The sequence below is a fragment of the Misgurnus anguillicaudatus genome, chromosome 2 (genome assembly GCF_027580225.2).
Source record: "Misgurnus anguillicaudatus chromosome 2, ASM2758022v2, whole genome shotgun sequence".
In the NCBI taxonomy this organism is placed as follows: Eukaryota; Metazoa; Chordata; class Actinopteri; order Cypriniformes; family Cobitidae; genus Misgurnus; species Misgurnus anguillicaudatus.
The window spans coordinates 14007885-14032146 of record NC_073338.2 but is presented as its reverse complement, the minus strand read 5'-3'; the positions used below and the strand labels follow the sequence as shown (position 1 = coordinate 14032146).

At 35.4% G+C, this 24262-nt stretch overlaps 3 protein-coding genes across 3 annotated transcripts; 1 reads left to right on the top strand and 2 right to left on the bottom strand.

Annotated features, from left to right (window-relative positions):
• The first annotated feature begins 2776 nt into the window (after positions 1–2776).
• Positions 2777–4826, top strand: LOC129441817 (cerebellin-2). Its single transcript, XM_073873150.1, has 5 exons — positions 2777–3065; positions 3628–3711; positions 3875–3958; positions 4056–4184; positions 4287–4826. The coding sequence occupies exons 1-5, from the start codon at positions 2873–2875 to the stop codon at positions 4559–4561; spliced, it is 765 nt and encodes a 254-aa protein (XP_073729251.1). The 5' UTR covers positions 2777–2872; the 3' UTR covers positions 4562–4826.
• Positions 4827–5474: 648 nt separating this feature from the next.
• On the bottom strand, positions 5475–11046 carry LOC129441816 (uncharacterized). The gene is made up of 3 exons (XM_055201518.2): positions 10896–11046; positions 8963–9212; positions 5475–8106 (listed from the first exon to the last, which is right to left on the bottom strand). Exons 2-3 carry the CDS (start codon positions 9090–9092, stop codon positions 7307–7309), a joined length of 930 nt encoding a protein of 309 aa, XP_055057493.2. The 5' UTR covers positions 9093–9212; positions 10896–11046; the 3' UTR covers positions 5475–7306.
• A 3023-nt stretch (positions 11047–14069) lies between these two features.
• Positions 14070–24043, bottom strand: LOC129441815 (uncharacterized). The gene is made up of 6 exons (XM_055201515.2): positions 23905–24043; positions 22408–22657; positions 19879–20534; positions 16426–16527; positions 15503–15635; positions 14070–15355 (listed from the first exon to the last, which is right to left on the bottom strand). The coding sequence occupies exons 2-6, from the start codon at positions 22532–22534 to the stop codon at positions 14301–14303; spliced, it is 2073 nt and encodes a 690-aa protein (XP_055057490.2). The 5' UTR covers positions 22535–22657; positions 23905–24043; the 3' UTR covers positions 14070–14300.
• Positions 24044–24262: the final 219 nt, after the last annotated feature.

Sequence of the window (24262 nt, the reverse complement as noted above, 5' to 3'; positions counted from 1 at the left end):
ATTTTGGTAAAAATATGTTTTCTATACCAAGAAAGTGACAAGATGAAAACAACTATTTTCTGTTACAAACTTTCACATAGCATCTTTAGGTTATAAAAACATAAAAAATTCAAATCCATAACTTGATTTTCAAAGATTTATTATAAAAACGGATTATTTTTTCCACAAAATGCAATAAATCCATGACAAGTTTTTATTCAAAATGCTATAAATCTATTGAATCAATAGCCTATATAAATGTGCATTCATCTTTGCCATGTTATATTCATTTAGTTGACTAGTTGTACACACTAATTAAAAATATAAACATTAATGTTATTAATCAAAACACTTACTTTGTCATATTAAGAACCCTGTCATTGCGGTTACTTGACGTCTTTGCTTAACGTCTTTCACAGCGATCAGCTGTAAAATGTTTTTGGTCCTGCTCGATTTTCGTTGACTTTGAGTAAAATTATGGAAAGTTTTTAATAAGATCCTCTGGGGTCAATGTGTTAGCATGAGAAGCTTGATGCTGTCGGGAGAACAAGCACCCGTCTCCCGAGTGCCTCTCAGGAAATTATTAGATGTTGATGGCTTACGTTTCTTTCCCATCACAGAAAACCATCACAGGTTTATCAATGCAATTAAAGTATTATTTTGTTTTGTTTGTTGATCACAAAGTACAAAGTAGATGAGGAAAACTAGGACTCCATGTACTCAGCGCGCCGCCATGTTTGTTTACATTGCGTGAATAGTGCGCTGTGGGATTTATTGCGTTCTGTAAAAAAGGAGCAGTGGCGTTTATCGCATTTTTGGAAAAAAGGGAAAAAAGATGACAGAATAACACGGCGGATATTGGATTTTGCGTAAAATTAAGAACTTACTTTTAACTACTGACCTGATATAATGCTGATTTTGGCAGTAACTCATTTTTTTCAAAAATGGCATTTATCGCGTTTTGGAACCAAACTCTTCATATATATATATATATATATATATATATATATATATATATATATATATATATATATATATATATATATATATATATATATATATATATATATATATATATATATATATCATCGAAAAGCTCTCAGAATGTAGTTTTAATATTTCAAAACCTTTTTGCATTAATAATTATAATAATGACAATAATTTATTAGTTTTGTGTATACAAGAGTACAAATCAAAAACGACACTTATTATAAACAATGTATCTGTGTAAGACTTTTTTATTCATGTGCCTCCTTAAACGTCAATCAAAATCTGAAAATGTACTTCAGACACATTCTCTGATGACATCAGCTACACGGATTGGGCGGTTCCATTTCTAAATGAAACGCATACTTTTCTTTTTCCAATCAATGGGGACTTAAAGCCCAAGTACAATCATTTGTAATGAAAGAAACATTTTTCCTTAAAGGTTTCATCAGACACCATATATAACAGAAAGTTTATTGATCAAACACACTGTTTAATCACAAAATAAACAGATCATTAAAAAGAAAAAATACACATCATGGGCCCTATCTTGCACCCAGCGCAATTGACTTTGTCAGTGACGCATGTATCATTTCGTATTTTGCACCGGCGCACAGCGGGTTTTTCCCTCCACAGACGCACGTCGGCAAATGAACTTGCGCTCCCTGGGCGGTTCAGGGCAAAAAAGGAGGCGTGCTCCGGCGCAAACCATCTCTTATACTATTTTGCAGTTTCAAAAAACAATTGCGCTACTAACCAAAAAAAAAACTAGTCTAAAGTCAGTGGCGCGTTGCGCGTGGTTCATTATGCTATTATAAGGGCGCATGCTTGACCATAATGTATAGCGTGCACAACGCGCATTGCTTATCTAATCTACACAGATGCAACAGTTATTTTTGCAAATCATAAATTGTTACAATAAAAATATAAGATAAGGGAAATCATTAAATCATAAATTGTTACAATAAAAATATTAATACATGAGATAAGGGAAATCATTGTGGTGAGCATTGTGGTGATAATTTTTATTTATTTTGTGTGGCAGCGTTAAATAATTATCATGCAAATAACGATTAAAATATTTTCATAAGTTTGTTGTGTGGCTGTACTACGTTTATTTTATCTAAATAATAATTAAAATGTTTTCATAAGAAACCTTCATGTATGTGAACTTGATTTGTAAGTGTACTTTGGGGTTGGACCTTGCTTGTGTCCGATTTCAAAGCCCCCAAACCCTTTCAGCGGTGAAGGTGGATGCAGCGATGTCCTCCTGTGTGCCCGGCGTGCCCGATTTATGCTGGCAAGCTTGGGATCCCCCCGTCTCCTGACATCATTGTGGCGCAGCTGATGAGACAATTGCGGCTATTTCCCCTCACGCCTGTTTAACCGACGCTGATTTGGGCGGGTTTCTCCCATCCCCATACAAAACAACTTCTCTGTCTTTGACTGCTCTTACAAGAACGTGGGTCTCCTCGGCTGTGAACCGCTCCTGGCGTGCGCCTGGTAAATCCGTCATAATAATAGCAACCCGCCATGGAACTTGCGCCCTTGCGTTTAAAGGGAATGTTGGATAGCGTTCTGATTGGTTTATTTGACGTTACGCCCAAACCACACCTATGCATAATGAACCTACTTCAGACCAACCCCTTATTGATTTGCGCCCGGCGCAAGACTTATTTCTCCCGCCGGGAAAATAGCAACAGTGCCCAAGATCCGCCCACAAAGTCACATGCGCTTTGCGCTTCCCACTTGCGTTTCAGATCGTTAAAATAGGGCCCCATGTGCTACAAGACATTATTGCATTCACGTTTGCAGTCCAAAGTCTATTTGACAGTTTAAATGATTGTGCATAATGTTTGTTTTCTCTCTGAAACCAAACGAACTGCAGGACTGATTCAGTTGAAACATGAAAAGAAAAAGACAAACCATTATGTTGAAGCTTATTACAGTTTTAATGCTCAATATTTGGGCCATACCAGCAGATGATATACTTTCACCAAGCATCAACATCCTCGCTGAACTGGAGAAGATAACAAACATGGAAAGCAGGATTAAATCGATGGAAAATGAAATGGAACAACTAAAAACAAAGAACACAGGTAATATAACACTATTCACATATCTGTGACTGTAAAAAAAATTTTTATTAATGATATTAATACATCATCTGAAAGCTGAATAAATAATCTTTCCAGTGACGTATGGTTTGTTATAGGGCAATATTTACAACTATTTGAAAATCTGGAATCAAAGGGTGCAAACAAATCTTAATATTGATAAAAATACGCCTCAAAATATGCCTTGTCCAAATGAAGTCCTTAGCAAACATTACTAATGATAAACTAAGTTTTAATATGTTTATGCTTGGGAAATGTACAAAATATCTTCGTGGAACATGATCTTAAAATCCTAATGAATAGAAAAATCGATAATTTTGAGTCGTACAATGTATTGTTGGCTATAGCTACAAATAAATAAATAAACTTATGACAGGTTTTGTATAAAAAAACATAAGACATGCTAAAGGTAAACTCAACTGGCTTTAAATAGATGATGGTTTCTTACTGATCTCCAGTGAAATGATATAATTCATATTTCTATAATCCAGCAACACTAAATCACTTAAATCACATAAACATATATGACTGATTCTTATTTTAGCACAGGAGCTGGAGCTGAAGGCCTTAAATGTTCAAATGAATGAGAGAAAGATCAAAATGGATGAACTTGTAAGAGAAAATCAAGGTATTGTTAAACAAAAATATATTTTTCCAATCAAAATGTATGTGTGAGCCATATATTGCCATACATATATATACAGACAGATGTCAAGATCTGCATATTGTTTAAATAATCATAACATTTCAGTTTCATTGAATTTGACATTATCTATCAATGATTGTTTTAGCACAAGCAAAGAAACTGGAGGCCTTGGATGGTACAATGAATTACATACAGACCAAAACGGATGAAATATTAAAACAAAACTATGGTAATGTAACAGATGGCAGCTTTGTCAAAGGACTTGACTGATTAAAAATACAAATACACCTGTAATGAAATCATTTCTTATCTATTTTATCTCTTAGCGTCAAAAGTGGCTTTCTCAACTTCTCTGTTGTCCTCTCATGGACCTCTCAGCAGTTTACACACATTGATTTACAAGCACATATTTCTCAATGTTGGAAATGCCTATGATGCAAGCACAGGAATCTTTAAATCACTTCATTTAAAGCTTACCTCTTATTTATATAAAGCTCTAATAAAACATGTTTAATAATTGATTTATGGTTAATATTCATCTGACACAGGAATCTTTACAGCGCCTATGAGGGGAGTTTACATGTTCGTAGTCTTTTCAAAGGCGTATGGAGGTCGAGATAAAGCTGTCGTCGCGGGCCTGTTTAAAAATAATGAGCATGTGTTTTCTACATATTCAAGACATGATGGAGGTTTTATCAGCGCTTCAAATGGAGTTTCTCTGTTATTAGAGAAGGATGATCGAGTTAATGTAAATCTCTATCCTGGATATTACATTTTTGACAATGAACACCATCATAGCACCTTTAGTGGACACCTGCTTTTCCAAATGTGATTAGATATTGCACAGAGTTCAGTCACTAAAAATTAAATCTGTTATTTTATATCAAGACAAGATGTTAACATATGAATGTGTTGTTCTTTAAAAAACACATCCTTTCATTTTCATTCAAGTATTTATTCAACACATTAGCATTGCTTATTCTGAGGTAATAGAGTCAACCGTGGGTTTATTTAACAATAAAAAATATTTTATGCATATCTAAATAAATGACTGTACGAACTGCAACTTGTCAATTGATTAAAATATGATAACAAAATATTGATGTTTTTTCTTAAAATGATCCAATGACCAGTATGGTGTTTATGTGACCCTGTCTGTGAAAACCCAGCTAATGTGTTTATTTACTGTTTTCAACATAAAATCATCATGCATAATGTAAAGAACATTCTGTAAAAATAACAATATAACCTTGATATCTTTAATATTGACTCGGTAAGATCATGGCAAAGATTAAAATCTATGTGAAATCAAACTAAAATCAAAATAGAGATTACGAGACAGATACACAGACACGGTCACCAATATGAGTGAGTGTACACTGTTAAAAAAGATCCTACAGTATATTTTCAAACCAATTAATCTATTTATCTATTTATTTATTTTTAATTAAGGTTTACAATTATTTAAAATTCTAAGTAAAGGTGCAGTGTGTAAATTTTAGCGACATCTAGTGGTGAGGTTGCGAATTGCAACCAACGACGTAGTCCACTTGCTTTTGAAACACATAGAGAAGCTATTGTAGCCACCATCGGACAAACAGGTCATCGACGGAGACAACTTAGTAAAAAATTGTCCGTTATGGGCTTCTGTAGAAATATGGCGACTTCCATGTAAGGGGACCGTCTTTGTATGTAGATAAAAAGGTCTCATTCTAAGGTAATAAACACATAACGGTTTATTATGAAAGGTCTTTATACACCCCTGATAATATAGTTTTGTATATTATTTTGCATTTCTGTCAAGAGATCCTTCTAAAAATTACACACTGCACCTTTAAAACTCTGTAAAATTACAAACATTATCTGTCAATTAACAGCTAGTCTGTTATTTTAAGTATTATGCCATTATTGACAAAATAAAGAAAATCTTTTTTATACAGAAAATTTTATTATACAATATGTTTGCTTTTTTCTTAAATTACATGTACATTTACAATAAAAATCTATAATTAAATGTGTAGTTTATTATATTAAAAGTATATCATTTAAAATAAAAATACACAAAAATATAAAATAATATCCTTATTATAATTAATTTATTGTAAAAAATTATATAGGGTCACTTAAGACTGAATATAATGATTAGTCATCCATTTATGATATTTTCTAGGTTAATAATATTTACTATAAATCTTGTGAAATTCTCATATTGTGATACGCAAGCTCATTGTGAATTTAAAATAAGTGTGCCTTATATACACCATAAAATGTCCAAACGTGGTTTTAAGACGCCTATAAATAAAGGTTTAAGAAAGCTCACAGACAGCCGATAAAAGTTACCAGGATTTACAGATTTTTGTTGTCCAATTATTGTGGCCTAGTGGTTAGAAAGTCAAGACTTTTCTGTAACCCAGAGATTGTTGGTTCGATTCCTACAGCTAGAAGGAAGTGTTTCGGTGTTGCAGTAATAGTTGCCGATTTGTTTGTGTCTGTTCATGCAGTTGATGGGTAAAATGCAGAGACAATAATGTCTCTTTCACTTTTATTGGTCATTTTATTGAAGGTGTTTGGTTACAAAAATCTGGAGAAAATCTATAAAACAAATAAATCTGTAAAATTATTGTGTTTGGAAATTTTACTTTCATTTTGTTTTTTGTTTGGCAGCTGCTGACGTTTGACCATTTTTTATGATTTTTTTGTGTATGTAAACAAAACAAAAAATAACATAACTACTTAATTTCTTACATCACACATGTACATAGCAATAACAAAATGTACAGTTTATTAAACATTAAATATAAAATAATAAATAAACAAAAACTGTGATGGGTCAAAACAACATCAAACATTACACAAAAATGGTACTACAAACTTTTCCAGAACATTATTAATTTCATTATGTGGAAATTAAAGTGAAATTTTCCTGCTTGTTAACATATTAAAAACTTTTTTTTGCAAAAACGTCTGTAAACACAGTACCAGTAAACATCCAATAAACATTTACTCGCTGTCTTCATTTCACCTCCAAAAACATTAGCCATTAATTTTCCAGTTTTTCCAGGACACAAAATCTGGAAAAATGTTTAATATGATTTCATTTGTAGTAAAACCATTGAGATTTTTGTAAGAGGGTTAATAATTTAATTTAGTGATTATTGTGGTAAAGACTGTTGATGATTTTATAATAATAAATTCACAAACCATATCAAGAATATCTTCTGGTGTAAAGGTGCATTATATTTTATATAACTTCTGATCAATAGTTTAATATTTTTTTAAGGAAATCAGTAATGTGCAATTCAATATATCAATAACATTAAATAAGCACACAAAATCTTTCATAAATTAGACATACGACCCAAGAATGTAAAAAACAGTTTTTCAATGCAACTCAAAATGAAATTATAGATAACTATGACAGATTTGAGCAAACACATGTCAATAAGGCAAAAAAATTTAAAGTTATAAGCACTTTTATACATTTCAGGACTTGCTTGGACTCCCAATACAAACGTATAAAAATAAAGTAAAAAAACATTCTTAAAATGTCTTTAACAACCTAGTATGACTAGTTGAGTCAATGATGGATTGTTGTACTCGAGACATGCAGACATGTTCTCATGTGATATTCAAGACTGAATTTTCGAGTGTAACTCTTTCCACACTGAAGACATGGGTATGGACGCTCTCCAGTGTGCATTCTCATGTGTAACTTAAGACTACATTTTCTAGTGTACTTATTTCCACACTGAAGACATGTATATGGCCGTTCCCCAGTGTGAATTCTTACGTGTTCGGCAAGATTTTCTGTCTTTTTAAAACTCTTTCCACACTGAGGACATGTGTACGGGCGCTCCCCACTGTGAATCCTCATATGATCTGTAAGTTTCGTCTTGATTTTGAACCTCCTTCCACATTCTAGACAAGCATACGGTTGCTCTCCTGTGTGAACCCTTATGTGGACTCGAAGATAATTTTTATGTGCGAAAGTCTTTCCACACTGAGGACACGAGTACGGGCGCTCTCCAGTGTGAATCCTCATGTGCTCCGTAAGTTTTGTTTTTTTCCCAAAACTCTTTCCACACTCGAGACATTTGGCTGGGCGCTCTCCGGTGTGAATTTTTATGTGATTTCTAAGTTTTCCTTTAGTTATGAAACTTTTGTCGCACTGAGGGCAGGTGAAAATATTTTCTCCAGTGTGAGTTCTTATGTGCGCCGTAAGGTTTGCTTTTCTACTAAATCCAACTCCACAATGAGGACAAGTAAAAGATTTGCTGACTTCTTTTTCATGTGTGCTTTTTTGAAAGAAATAATCTCCTCCCGTTATGGAGTAATGTGATGTTTCTGATGCTGATGGTTCTTCCACTTTCACCAGGTCTAAAATAAAAAAGAAGGCGGCTATATATTTAATTTTTTTATAATTTTTTTGGGAAATTATATATATATATATATATATATATATATATATATATATATATATATATATATATATATATATATATTTATATAAATATATAAATATATATATATATATAAAAATATATAAATATATATAAATATATAAATAATGTGCACACACATATATTATGCAAAAACAAACATTTATTTTGTATGCAATTAATTAAGATTAATCTTTTGACAGTTCTTGTGTGTGTGTATATATATATATATATATATATATACACACACACACACAAGAACTGTCAAAAGATTAATCTTAATTAATTGCATACAAAATAAATGTTTGTTTTTGCATAATATATGTGTGTGCACATTATTTATATATTTATATATATATATATATATTTATATATTTTTATAACAAACATTTATTTTGTATGCAATTAATTAAGATTAATCTTTTGACAGTTCTTGTGTGTGTGTATATATATATATATATATATATATATATATATATATATATATATATATATATATATATATATATATATACACACACACAAGAACTGTCAAAAGATTAATCTTAATTAATTGCATACAAAATAAATGTTTGTTTTTGCATAATATATGTGTGTGCACTGTGTGAAATTATTTTGTATATATAAATACACATATGCATGTATGCATTTTAAAAAAACATATATATATTATATATTATTGTCATTCTTATGTTCCCGAGACATAACATCTTCAAATCATAATATGATAGAGGTACTTTAATGTAATATTTCTCAGCAATCAATTAATAAGGAAACCAAGAATGGACACCAACCTGTTTGTTCTTCGATGTATTCAATTTTTATTCTGCATGGGTCTGTATCAATCATATCTTCTCTCTCCTCTTTTATGATTATACTTTGACAGGACTGATGTGTCATGGTTGATTTATCACTTTGTGTCATTTCTACTTTGGATGAAGTGGCTCCTTCACTTGCAGAATAATAGGAATTATTCCTGTAGTTATTTGTGAATTTGCTTACTAGGCGCAAATCTTGATCTGTGTGTGGTACGAAGAAACAGACCTGCCAAAAATCAATCAAATACATAAATTAATACATTCACAGCAGCAACACCTTCAAGGAAATCAAAAAGCCTGAAAATAACAACATAAAAACACAGACTATAAAATACAGAATCGGGTGACTTGTATAGATCGCAAATGCCCCAAAATTGTAGTTCATAACTTAATTTTTCTTCTGTTGAGAGATGATTTAAATATTCATGGATTGAAACAGATGGAAATTGACTGGCTTGTGCTACCTCTTTATGGAGAACCCATAAACTGCATGTAAACTGCCTTTATTTTACCCTCCAAACCTTCTGATGGGTTACGTGACGGAAACGATGTTTGCATCCAAAAGTTTAGGCAGTTGACTTGTTAATAAGGCAATATATATCTGCTTTAAAAATGTGTAATAATTAAAGGTGGTCGCAGGATAACAAAGCTCAATAATCTAAGCTCCCCTATGCCCCTATGCTTAGCTTTATTACACAACAGTTAGTGTTTACTGGGTACAATGTACCATAGACTGTAAAAAATATGGACGTAGTGTGCATGACGTCACCCATAGGTTTGTGAAGAGCTTTTTTGAAGCTTTAAGGCCCTGTTTACACGTACATGGTTATTTTGAAAGCTGAGACATTTCCCTTCGTTTACACGCAAACGGAGAACTCGCCTCTGAAACGGATTCTTTCTAAAAACTCAGACCAAAGACAAATGGATGTTTAGGCAGCCAACTTCACAGTATGCGCCAGAGCTCGCACCTACGCCAAAAGTGCGACCTTGTTCTAAAGAGTAACAGGAAGTGATTTGTTGCTGTTTTCGGGATTCCGATTGGCTTACGCGGGCTTGAGATTTTGGTTACACCATATATACACATGTACATGTCAATTAACACTTTTCTGAAAACTGACATGTGTGCACAAAGTTATTTTTAAAACCGAAGAGGTTGAAATGTCTGTTTAAGAAAATATAATTTATGCTCTGACAGCAACATAACACACTAACTAGGGTTTGAAATGGGATCAGAAAGAACGTGACCTTTAAGGTCTATTGGAATTGACACCCTTTTGGCGCCTTTAGTGTCCAGTCGATGAATTGCAGTTTAAGTCACTTCCGTATTGGCTTCATCAGAGAGATCGGAAGGTTGCCCCTCGCAATGTAGGCATGGTGACATATTTGTAGTAAAACCATGGTAATACAAACAGTAAATAATCTGCCAAAAAGCATCGTTACTACACGTTTAATCGAATAAAACCATAGTTCATATTCGTAAGAGTTATATTGTGAAGACTTAGCATGGACAATGAATCGTCACGAGCCCATCATCTAGATTTATGAACGAAGCCCAGTTTCAAACAAAGTTAAGGTCCATATTGTGAACTTCACTCCTGTCATTTGAACATTTATTTATTTATTAACAAAGCGCCATACATAGTTAACAAACATTTGCAAACAAAACACGTCGGGCCCGCAATATCTACATACAACAAAACTACACATTTTTGACAGTTTAACCTGATATCAACTGTAGTATTAGTTTGCAGTCTTTAACCAAATCTATTGGTTTAGTAATATCACAAAAGACAAGAGAGCTCTACAGTTATCCAAGTCATTATATCTGGTAAGTAAATCAGACAATGGAATGATCAGATCACATCATCTCATCACACTAACATTCCTTATCTAAAGTGAATATACTAACCTGTCTAAACGAAGATCTTAAATATATCCTGCAGTTTGTTTTTATAAATTCCCTGATGACTTCTCGTCAGCCTCCTCTTCTTCTTCCTTTAGTTGTATGGCGGTTGGCACGCAAATGTGTTGCGCATTTCCGCCACCTACTGAGTTGGAGTGCTGAGCATTAATGTTGAGGGAATAAAAACGTATTTTTCTATTGTGTGTGCAAAGATTGATTAATTGATGTGTGCTCTTTAAGCAAATATAGGAATGACCAAATCATCCCTAATGACAAAAAACAGCATCTTCCCTTCAGATCCCTAATTTCTTCATTTCTATAGGTCTTGATGATTTCCCACTCACCAAAGAATGCATTGAAATAATGGTAAATGGCTTTATTAAATGCAAACATTATCCAGAGACAGTTTTACATGTCCATTTACAAGCATGGGATTTGCCTTTTGAATGAAATGGTCTATTATTACCTTAATTGAAAGGGTCATAAATAATAATGGTGAGCTCTGCTCTGATTGGCTGTTTCTCAGAGCAGCTGTTTTGGGTAGCTCTGTGTGTGTAAACCGAGGGGCAACCTTTCGATCTCTCTGATGAAGCCAATAGACCCCTTCAAGGTTTGTAAACATTGAATGACTATCGGGTGCGCGCGCAGCATACCATCCAGGCTTTATAATTTAATCTAACAGGGCTGAAAAATGATGACTTACCTCAAATGAAGTGAGCACAACAAACACAAGCCTCTTTGATATTTGCATTGTCCCAGTCTGCACGTTAATTGCTTGCAGCTGCAGATGTAGTAGCTTTTTGTTTTTGAGATTCTGCATGAATCGCGAAAACTCAACGGAAGACCTGGTGCGATTTTCACAGCCCACGACGTAAGTAGGAATTTTTGACGATACCGAATAATACGCAACTCAATCTGCTGTAATGACTTTTCTGACCCCGACATGCGCAGTGGAAACTGCCTGCGACGTGAACCGTGAAGGGGTCTATACGGAAGTGACTTAAATTGCAATTCATCGACTGGCCGCTTGAGGCTGGCTCCAAAAGGGAGTCAATTCTAATAGACCACCATGTTAAAAATGGCTAACTTTACAGTAGAAAATAATGTTTACATCCTGGTACAAAAAGTGATTTTGGTAGGTATAGCTAATTTTGCCCTTCACGACAACTGTGAGGGGGTGAATTTTTTTGTAACTCATCCGTTTAAATTATATTAAGCCTTAAAGTTCTGCATAATTCAAGGCGTGGCCACTTGAGTGAGGGGTGAACGGCCACTGCTGTCACTAGAATCGAGCTAGGCGGGCTCAGCAAAAAGCCACCTCAGCTTCACCCATGTCCCACCTCTTTACCCATTTTTGGTTTTCCGCGAGTGATTCGCAGTGATGCACAACGGCAGGCAACGCCTACTTTAAGCTTCAAAGACGATCCTCACAAACCAATGGATGACGTCAAGGACACTACGTCCATCTTTTTTTTTTTTACAGTATATGGTGTAAACAGACCTTTTGTTTGGGTCTGTATCAGACAAAGATAAGGATTTTGAGGAATAATCAATTATTTGGAGATTGTTAATGGACGTTTCTGAGTGGCAGATTGTGTTTTTTTAGTATAGATCTGCAAACGTAACTGTAACGTCAACAGTAGAACTTCAGACTAAACGTTAGCATATAGTATTAACTAGAATATAGCGCTAACGCATCAGTCACAATTTCATTGTAACAACATTTAGGGGCAGTTTCCCGGACAGGGATTAGTTTAAGCCAGGACTAGGCCTTAGGTTTTGTTGAGATTGGCCTGTTTTCCAGCAGTCTTTTGCATGCACAAGGTTTACACAGGTAGGAAACAAGTGTGTTTGAGGCACACAATATGTCATTACCATGTACAGAGCTTATATTATTCATCCATGCCTAGGCAAATACAGTTTTACATTCTACAGCACCTTTAAACTATCAGAAATCAGAAAGAATCTGAGCAGATCCTCACATTTAATGGATAAACATCTTTCACCCACTGAGTTGCCAAACCAATTTGTGATGATTATAGAAGAATAACGGCATAAAAAAACCCAACAATAAATTAACCTCTTTTATGTGAGGTTACAATCATACAGCAGGATATGGGTGATTCTCACGAAAACTTGGTTTTAAAAATGTCAAGCATGAAAATGTAAAAATTGCTTAAATTTACTTTTTTTCCCACCAGACATTGAAAAACAAAGTCTGGAGTAAATGGGAACATTCATTTAAAAACTTTTACTTATCATTTAACACTTTTTGTAACATAATAAAAAAAAATTAGTCCTAAAAAATCTCATTACCGCAACAGTCAGAAAACATCAACACTGACATATTTTCAAATTGACATGACAAACCTGAAAGAACATAATTTGGAGATTCTGCACATGCATTTAAAATCAAAGTATTATGCTTCTATTAATTAAATTAACATTTAATAAGCATCTGTTGCGGTAATGATAATCAAAATGTCGTGTAAGCATTCTGACAAGACAATATTTCAAATTAACTGTAAAAAAATGATCTTACCTGGTAGCCATCTTGAAGTAACTGGTCCATGTGCTTGGTCACTCAAAATCAAACTTTATTAAAATTCTGTATGTGTGCTTAAACTGTTCTCAAAAAGTGTTGCGGAGGATGAGAACATCAGGCATGGACACATCATTTTCCTAATTTTCTTCATTATTATTATACATGAATATTCAGTAAATATTTTTTCTGTCATCTAAAGTAGTCTAGCAAAACATCCATTTATTTTTTTCTTAATATTTTTGTGTTAATTTGATTAAATTACAACATAACGCATGTTCAAACACAGCCGGACACATTGCGGTAATGAGAATTTCAGCAGAAAATGAGATAAAATTTACAATTATAAATTCTTATGTTGAAATCACACATTGTGCAAGGTAGAACACAGTATTGTGTTAATTCTGATGCTTTTTAATGTTACTATATTACACATTTTAAAGCTAAAATCATTAGTGCCGTGGTGTTTCAATGGTTTCGTGAGAATCACCCATATAGGTCTTTCATTCAGTAAGTTAGGCATAGATTAAAGCAAAACTAACTTAAAAAAAAGTCAAACGTGAACGTTTCTGACCCACAAACAGAAAGAAAAGAACAACGAGCAACTAGTAGGGGAATGCAATAAAACTTCTACAAAAATTATGCAATTTTCATTGTTTTAATTACAATATAATTGTTTTGCATCCAAACACTATGTTTGATTGAATAATAAAGAACAAAAGTAAGCACATACATTGAGTACAGTTAATCGTAAACACTGACAGTGTGAGAAACACTTCACACTAAACACATTGAACACTGAACATATGAGCTCTCCAGTGTGAATTTTCATGTGGTCTGGAAGATAACTTTTTGTTGCGAAAGTCTTTTTACACTGAAGATGTGGGTAAGGGCCCAGTGTGAGATTTCATGTGGTACTGAAGACCTTTTTTGTGTACGTAACACTTTCCACACTGAGCACATGTGAATGTCTCTCCAGTGTGCGTTCTCATGTGCTCTGTAAGCTTTGTTTTCCTCATGTATGTCTTTCCACAGTCAGGACATTCAAATGGACGCTCTCCAGTGTGATTTCTCATGTGATCTGTAAGCTTTGTTTTCCTTGTGAAACCCTTTCCACAGTCAAGACATGGGTATGGGCGCTCTCCAGTATGAATTCTCATGTGGACTACCAAAGAACTTCTCTGTGCGAAACTCTTCTCACACTGAGAACATGCGTGTGGACGCTCTCCTGTGTGAGTTCTCATGTGATCTGAAAGCCTTGTCTTCTTACTGAACGTCTTTTCACATTCAGAACACGCATACGGACGCTCTCCAGTGTGAACTCGCATGTGATCTGTAAGCTTTGTTTTCCTCTGGAAAGTCTTTCCACAGTCAAAGCAAAGGTATGGGCGCTCTCCAGTGTGAATTCTCATGTGGACTGACAAATAGCTTTTATGCGTGAAACTCTTCTCACACTGAGGACATGTGTGTGGACGCTCTCCTGTGTGAGTTTTCAAATGCGATGTAAGTATTTTTTTTTTTGTGAAAGTCTTTCCACACTGAGGACACGAGTATGGACGCTCTCCGGTGTGAATTCTTATGTGAAATGTTAGTTCTTTTTTACATGTGTACCGTTTATCACACTGAGGACACGAGTATGGACGCTCTCCAGTATGACTTCTTATGTGAATTGTTAAGTGTTTTTTACGTGTGAAACCTTTCTCACAGTGAGGGCAAATAAAACGCTTTTCTCCGATGTGAATCTTTTTGTGCTCCACAAGAAGTCCTTTACTTCCAAATCCCATTCCACAACGACGGCAAGTAAAAGATTTTTGCCTTCTTTTGGGAGAGGAACTTTTCATCTGCGAGCAACCAGAAGATTCTTCTTCCTTTACGGCGTTATATGATGTTTCTGATGCTGGTGTTTTTTCCAGTCCCATCAGGTCTAAAATGAAACAAAAGGAGTATATTTCATTTTCATTACAGTTCATTTCTGTCATTCTCATGAGTCATGTTTAGACCACAAAATCTTAATAAAACTATAATGTGATTTTACTGTAATGTTTTTCAAGAATCCAGACTGGACACCAACCTGTTTCTTGCTTAATGTCTTCATTGCTCTTTCCGTGTGGGTTTGTATCACTCATATCTTCACTTTCCTCCTTTATGATTATACTTTCACAGGACTGTGTCATTCTGAATTTTAAATGAAGTGTCTCCTTCACCTGTACAATATGAATTATTCCAGTATTTACTTGTGAACATTTTAAAACATGCATGCACAACTTGCATTTCAGCTTTTTTTCAGTTATATTGTGTTATGTCATGAGGGTCTATTTTTTCCAGCGGAAGGCTTTTAGTGACAAGTAACTACTACCATATTTGTAGTAAAACTGTGGCAAAACAATAATTAATCTACCAAAAAACATGGTTACTACACCTGTATGCTAATAACACCATAGTTCATATTCATACGAGTTCAATTGTAAAAAAAAACTTAGTACAGTCCTACAGTAAACGTTTGTAAACAAAACACATCGGGCCCGCCAATTCAACCCGCCGCCACGTGAGGGTTGGACGTCCAGAGCGTGCGCTTTAATACTGATGTTTGTATCAGGATTCTGGTCATTCATATATTCATATTTATAAGACTATATTGATGTTTTAAATTAAAGTAAATATGCTTACAACATCCGAAATTAGCGCTTAATAACAAACGGATTTTATGTACACATTGCTCTTATCTCAAAATTAGGTCCCTTCTCATTTTAACAATGCATGATTTCTGAGGTTCTTTCTAGACATTTGTAAAACGGTGTATTTTCTGTCTTTTGATAGCTGAATGACCAACGTCCCGGTATAAAACAAGAGGATTAAAGCGCAGGATATGGACGCAAGTTATGGAGAGCTCTTGTCTATCCTATTCTCAGCTAAATGTCATCGGGTAAGTAAATCGGACAGTGAAATAATCAGATCATATTAACACCTAATATTCCCTACAATAAGTGCACTAACCTGTGTAAAGAAGATCTTAATTATTATCCTGGAGTTCTTACAAACTCGGTCAGTCCCGTGTTGTGGCGCTTGGAAAGGATTGCGCGTTCTTCTTCTTCTATGGATTTATTGGCGGGTCGCATAGCAACTTTTTGGTGCATACCGCCACCACCTGTGCTGGAGTGTGAAGTGATTTCAGTCTAGGCGTATGTTAACAGTCTTGAGTCCGAAAGTGGGCGGGGCAAGTGTTGCCTTACTAGGCATTCTGCTACTTGTGTTTGGAACGTTTTAAAGTGCACCTATTTCATTGCAAAAAAAAAACGTTCTATTTTGTGTGGTTTATGGTTCTACAAAACATTATTTTCCACATACTGTTCATTTTTGTAGCTCCAGATGTCCTGCCTTCCTTAAAATGCTCTGATTTTATACAAAGCTCATCGATCTAAAAAGCGCTGTGTCCCTAATCGGCCAGCTGAATGCCTCTGATGTCCGCAGGAAATGTGACGCTCCTTACCATGTTTAAAAGATTCGCACACAATGCAATGCTAACAGGCTGTGAGTCAAAGCTGGAGGAATTATGATAATGTCGTTTGCTTTTCCAGTAGGTAGTACCCAATACTATTTTTAATACCAATTCGGTTGGGGTTCCAAGCGACCGGAGCTGATATCAGAACATGAGGCGAAACACTGTCGATCACTGATTGGTCTGAGAGAAATGTCACTACCAGCATCATCGCTATAATGTAAAAGATTAGCTTTATCTCAGTGCTAGCTTATGCTGTCTCGAGTAAACATGTTGTCATCTGCGCTCTGCTATAAGTTCCCAAACTCCCTTTCAGTGATGAAAAACATCCACAGATTGAGAATCAGGAACACCATAACAGTTTTTTTCCAGACTTGCAGTTTGTTGTGGCACATTCGCGACGCGCACATCCACATATATGCTTAAAGCAACTTAAATGAGGCTCAACGGAGCGCATCGACTGACGCCACGGCTGTTTAGTAACTGTTATGTGAGACAGAGGTAGTGATAAATGCGATGTGCAAACATCTGTTTGTGGTAGTCAATTTTAATTTTGTGGCAAACTGAGAAATAAATAAATGTATGGAATATAGAACAATGCTCTCTCTTGTATGATGTCACAGCGCAGTAGGCAGTGCAATATAACGACACGCCTATAATCCCTCCCACTGCAAAGTGTTACTAAACTCAATGGAAAAGCTAACCACGCCAAAGTGAGGTGAGCTGACCCGACCCAAACCAAACCAAACCGTGGGGTACCATGCAATGGAAAAGCGCCATAAAACAATACCCCAAAGAATATGTAAAATTGTGAACCGGACCAGATGCTCTTTAAAGTTTAAAACCATGTTACTATTAAGCAACTTATTAAAAAGATTTAATTGAAAATATATATTTACGTTATAAGAGATGCAATTATATTTTATAAAAATATATAGGGTAATTTCAGAGTGATTGAGACACTTTTTGCTGTGTGTGTGTGTGTGTGAGGGAGACTATTAAAGGTTTAGGGGGTGGTCCGGGAAACCGGCCCTAAAAGTTAAATGTATAATTTATTATCCATTTGTTTTGTTGTCTCATAAATGATTAATAATATAAATTGAATACAAATCTTTAAAAATAATAATAATAAAAACAAAGCTTGAGCATTTGATTTTAATGAAGAAGCATTTTTAATACTCCATTTTACAACTAAACTAAGAAAAACTTTTTTTCTCAAAGAACAATTCTATTGTGGAGTTAAAAAACTAAAATTATTAATTTTAATAAAGTTTTTTTACCTCTTAAATAGCAAAAGATTACACACTAGCTGTACCTGCTCCAAATAAATACATTTAATTAATTACAATTAAAAAACAAATAATTAAAAATACAAAATTCAAACTAAGAAAATAAATAAATTAAAAAACAAAATAAATAAATAAGCTATGCGGGCACACACTGCTATCCCATCCACTTTCGCCCTCAGACTGTTAGGGGGCGTGCACACCAAAGCTTTAACGGCCGCAGCCGGTGTCATCAGCAATTCGATCCCCCCGGGCAATTCTGCCCCCCTAGGACCCCCGTGTGATTCCATTGGCTGAAAAAACTCCTCATGGGTAGTTTTCTTAGCGCCTTATTACAATTCCTACAAAATCGCGTTATGATGTAGTAAGAACGTTGTTAAAATTACAAATAACGTCTTTTAAATGATATGTTTCATATAGTAGTATATAAATGAGGCTATGGTGGGAGATCTACACATTGCTTGTGTCATTTTATTATTTAGATTATTATACTGTACCCTTTTCACTTTTGTACTGTGTAAAGTTAATAAATTACTTATAAAGAACATGATTTTGTTTAATGTGAGCTGAATTACACATTAAAATTATAACTTATAAGCCAAGATTACTACACTTTTACTATTAAAAAAAAATACATTTCGTAAGGTATGTTAATAATTTACAAAAATAAAAGTATTGTTTTTGTAAAGCAGATGATGACACAAAAGTACTGATGTGTCTGCAACATGAATATTAGTTTATTATATATATTTTTTGTTAACTTTTATTTAAAAACATTTGTATGCTTCTATTTTGTACAACGTAATTAGCTTGCTAGACCGCTAATGCAGACGAGATATCGGAATGACACATTTTTGACCAGGCATTAGTGCTAGGTACCAATCGGGGTCCTAGGGGAGACCGAATTGCCAGGGGGGACCGAATTGCTCATGACACCGGCACATGTATTCGATTGTTTCTAATGGAAGCTCAGCGTTTTTCAAATATGTCAGCAGCTTGCGTTTTTTTCCGAGCTGAAAACCGGCGCTGAGCGTCAAGAGTTGAAAAAGATTCAACTTTGGGTGAAAAGCTCCGCTCGTCAGTGTCAGTTCTCCCATCACAGTGGAGGAGGGGCGGGACAAGTATCACAACCACCAACCGGCTCACAGCTCAAGTATCACAGCAACCAAAGCGCTCAGTTGAAAAAACAGCTGGCAATCAGTGTCCTCCAGGCGTTTCAGCCGCGTTTCAAAGTTTTGGTGTGCACAACCCCTTAGGCTTATCCTCAGACTTTCATGACATATGGTTCTGCGCTTTTGCAGTTATTACTATCTCGCTACTTTAAGCATACTAACATGCACAATTATTACATAAGTTATAATACACAATTGAATTTGTACAATGCATGCATTTAACAACATAAATCAAAATAACCGACACCCAAAACAGCAGACCAAAACACACTGGGCACCGTTTGACCTAAAGATTTAAAAGAGACCACCTCATGATTATATACCAAAGTTGTCAAAAGTTATATCCAAAAATATCCGTTTATATATCTTTTGACCAGAAGGTTGTGAAACTGCGCAAGTACCCTCAGATCATGATTGGGACAACTTGTAAGTTTAGTGTCAATGCACGAAAGATCCAGTCACGTATGAGTTTTGGCATAATAAATCATACCTATCCGATGACCTCTTTGGGACATGGGTAAAGGAGCTCTCCACTGTGAAGTCTCAAGTGACTTCTGAGTGAGCTTTTGCATGGTAACTTCTGTTCACACTGAGGACATTGGTACGGGCGCTCTCCAGTGTGAATTGCCACGTGGAAATCAAGACTACTTTTTTGTGTGAAACTCTTATCACACTGAGGACACTGGTACGGGCGCTCTCCGGTGTGGATCCTTATGTGGACTCGAAGATAACTTTTATGCGTGAAACTCTTTCCACACTGAGGACACGGGTATGGGCGCTCTCCAGTGTGAGTCCTCATGTGTTCAATAAGTTTCGCTTTCCTTCTAAAACTCTTTCCACACTCAAGACATGTGGCTGCGCGCTCTCCGGTGTGAATTTTTATGTGATCTCGAAGTTTTCCTGGGCTTGTAAAACTTTTGTCACACTGAGGGCAGGTGGAAAGATTTTCCCCGGTGTGAATTCTTATGTGCGAGGTAAGGTTTGCTTTTCTACTAAATCCCTTTCCACAGTGAGGGCATGTTAAAGGTTTGCCGTCTTCGTTTTCGTGCGTGCTTTTCTTTTGAAGATTCTTTCCTTCTGAAGATTCTTCTGGAAATATGGAGTTATATGATGTTCCTGAAGCTGATGTTTCTTCCAGTTCCTCCCAGTCTAAAATGAAACAGAAGAGTATATTTTTATGACAAATTATTTTTTGTTGAATTTTTTCTGCCATTATGAGACCATAACATCAACATTAGCAATAGCAACATTATTAAAATATTAATATCTTAGAGGAATTTTTAAGTAACATCTATTTTAATCAGGCCCGACACTAAAAGAAGGCCACGCCCCCCCCCATCAGAAGTATGTGCCTCACTCTATTGCTGCGTTTACACCATCCGCGGTAGAGGCGTGAAGTCAATAATCCCCCCCCCCCCAAAAAAAATGTGAAGAAGCATTAACGCGCGTCTGGAGGTCTTGCAGAGCGAATGAGGCGTTTGGCGCAGCGCAGAAGACGGGTTCGCGCGAATTGAGCGCCTGTCGCAGTACGCGCGAATGGTGCTTTTTGTGCATTTTGCGTTTGACGCAAATTTGCCGCTGACGCCCGAGTTGGAAAAATTTAACTTTGGCGGAATTGAGCGCCGCGTTAACCAATAAGGAGCCTGCTTCCTGCTGTGGCGGCAGCCCCGCCCGGAGTCACGCATTCAACCTGAAGGAACGCTTGATATTGTCCGTAAGCAGTCACCCGGAGCTATTCGACACAAGTTCTTATGGAATAAAAAGGACCTCGCTTGGAAGAGTGTCAGTGAGGACATTGGGCAACCTGGTAAGTTGTAAAAACACATTTCACTTTTGAGTCACGTGACGTTTATCGACCCGCACCATTTATTTTCCCCTTATAGTAAGGTTACCAAATACAAACCGGTAACTCTCTCGATAAATGCACAATCAACATCAGTAAACTTGCAAACAGACAACCGCATAGCACTTGCCCCTCCCACAAGAAGCGGATTTTGCCTCTGACGCGTATCAAATGCTTGCTTTTTCCGTGCGTCTACTTCGCTCTAAACGAAAACTGTTTCAAACTGTTCAAGCGGCAAACTAGGCGCGCGGTAGATGCGATTTTGACGCCTCAAACGCGGTTGGTGTAAACGCAGCATTAGATTTCAACAAATACATATAATAATATTATCACCATAAAAATGCCATGATCTAGAATATTGTTGTTGGTGGTTTGTTTTGGTTCTTCTTAAGTAGGCAGCATTTCCAGAAGAGAGCTTGGAGTTTTCAGCCACTTTTAAATGCTTTGGTGTACAATGAATTAATTAAACAGTTATTTTTATTTAATGGCTTGCCAGCAGAAGACAGGTTGTCTTAGTAGCAATGAGATAATGATTTCTGTCTGGATCCAGCACCCAGACAGCATCATAAGCATATCTCCTGACACATAGTTTTGTATTTCAAGGTAATGTCCAGCACATATATTACCAATATTGTTCATATTTCTTTTTGTATTATGGACCAATGTATTGCGGCGAGGCCACAAAACACAGCTATAAAAGATGTGCGCTATTCAAACTAATACTAACTAATACTTTAATACTAATCATTTGCAGAAAAAAAGTTTTTGTTTACATAATATATGTGGGTGTACTGTGTATAATAATAATGTATAAATACACACACATGAATAATTAAAACATTTTTTGCATCTGTATATACATGTTTATCTTTATATATAATTTATATTATATAAATATTTTTTTTTTTCTTAAAATTATACATGTATGTGTGTGTATTTATATATACATAATTATTATACACAGCATACACACACATATATTATGTAAACAAAAACTTTTATTCTGCAAACGATTAGTCGCGACTAATCGTGAGGCAGCACTCTTACTTTAGTTTTTATTTACCTTTATATACATGTCTCTCAAATTATCTATTGGTTGCCCCCCCTGGCATGTATGCCCTGGCACCAGACATGATTTTAATGTTTCATCAATAAAAAAATCAACAAATCAACACCAACCTGTTTGTTCCTCGGTGTCTTCATTTATTTCTTCGCATGGGTCTGTAACGCTCATATCTTCACTTTCCTCTTTTACGATTATATTTAAACAGGGCTGTGTCATAGTTGATTTATCACTTTGTGCCATGTCTACTTTTGGATGAGGTGGCTCCTTCACTTGTAGAATAATAGGAATTATTCCTGTATTTATTTCAAACTTGGTTTACTGAAGGTGTAAATCTTGATCTGTGTGTGGTTCAAAGAAACAGACCTGAAAAAAATCAATACATTATATACATTACCAACTATACATTTATATAGATGGTTTCAGCAGAAAAAACATAACAAACAACGTTTTGTGGTCCAAAGTTAACTTCCGGTAGAGTTCTGCAAAGAATCATAACAGTCTCTAGAGCAGATTATTTCTGATAACAAGCAAAAGAAATAAGTAAATTACCTTAGTTCAAATCATAGCTAATCAACCATTACACTTAAAGTATACAATGTTAACTACAGATCGGCTGCCAAACCTCTTTTCAAATTAGTCTGGACGTCCCGTGTTTTGTAGTGGTGTTGGTTAGTAGCCTTATTTATTATGGTATAATTACACAGAATTTATGATAAATAAATATATTTTATAAAATGTCATAAAACTTGGCCCCCCGGCACCCCCAGTTTGAGAACCACTGATCTAACCCTTAGTGCGGGAGTCAAACGTGTTTTGTCTTATACTGATAGTAGGGGTAATACTGGTTCAATTAAAGGACTGTGTTAAAAGAACTTGCTGTAAGTTAACAAATTATTAATAAACTTGGAGTAGGTTGCAAAGCCATAAGAGTTATAAATTCATATGTAATTAGGAGATTAGCTCTCATTTTGACAAATGGCTGAAAGTGATAGTTCACCCAATAAAAGAAATTTAAGTCATCTTCCTCTTGTGTTCAGCTGAACAAAGGAAATTTATATAGGTTTGTATCAACATGAGGGTGAGTAAATGGGGGGGGGGGGGGTATTCGTTTAAAAAATGCACTGTACATTCATACAAAACCATACCTACACTGGTGCGGCGGCAGGCCACTTTGATACAAACTGCGTTCCGTAGTTAAAGCTTTAACATGTATTTAAGACATTAAAGCAGCGTTACGGGACGATTCTGAATTATACCAAAAAGTTGGCATCCCTACCTACCTAACACAACATAAAAACGTGTGAGTACACAATTACACGTCTTTATATTCTGCACTGCAGATGACATTGGCGTAATTTTCCGTATCTGCCTGATGCCGATAATTAATTAGGCTACTTTTGGCCGATAGCTGATCGATCATGTACCGGTAATATAGTTCATCTCTTGAGGAAAGTGACTCAGGTGGATACTGGAAGCTGCTTAATATGACGGTAAAGGAAAAACTATAACAAGTGCTGCTGACCAAGGCTATCTTAGTTTATATTTGTATAGTAAATAATATTATTTAAAAATCAGATCCCAACATCGCATCATATTTACAGTGCACTAACCTGTCTTAAAAAGGATATTTCAACCTAGTTCTCCGTTTGTTTGTCAGGCTCGTCTTCTTCTTCATTGAGTTTTGTGGCGGTTGGAAAGCGAACGTATTGTGTACTTCCGCCACCTACTGTGCTGGAGGGCATCAACGTTACAGAAATAAGAAAGTTTTTCATTGTGCATGTACAGACAAATTCAATAAGCTAAGGAAATAAGAAAGTATAAGAATCAAATTATTTTGATTAAACGTATTGATTTAAATATTCTTTTAAATCCTTGTGTATTTCTGATGATTATCTTATTGAATCCTAAAGACATAGATCATTTAGAGACCTATAGGGGCGGTTTCCCTGACAGGGATTAGCTTAAGCC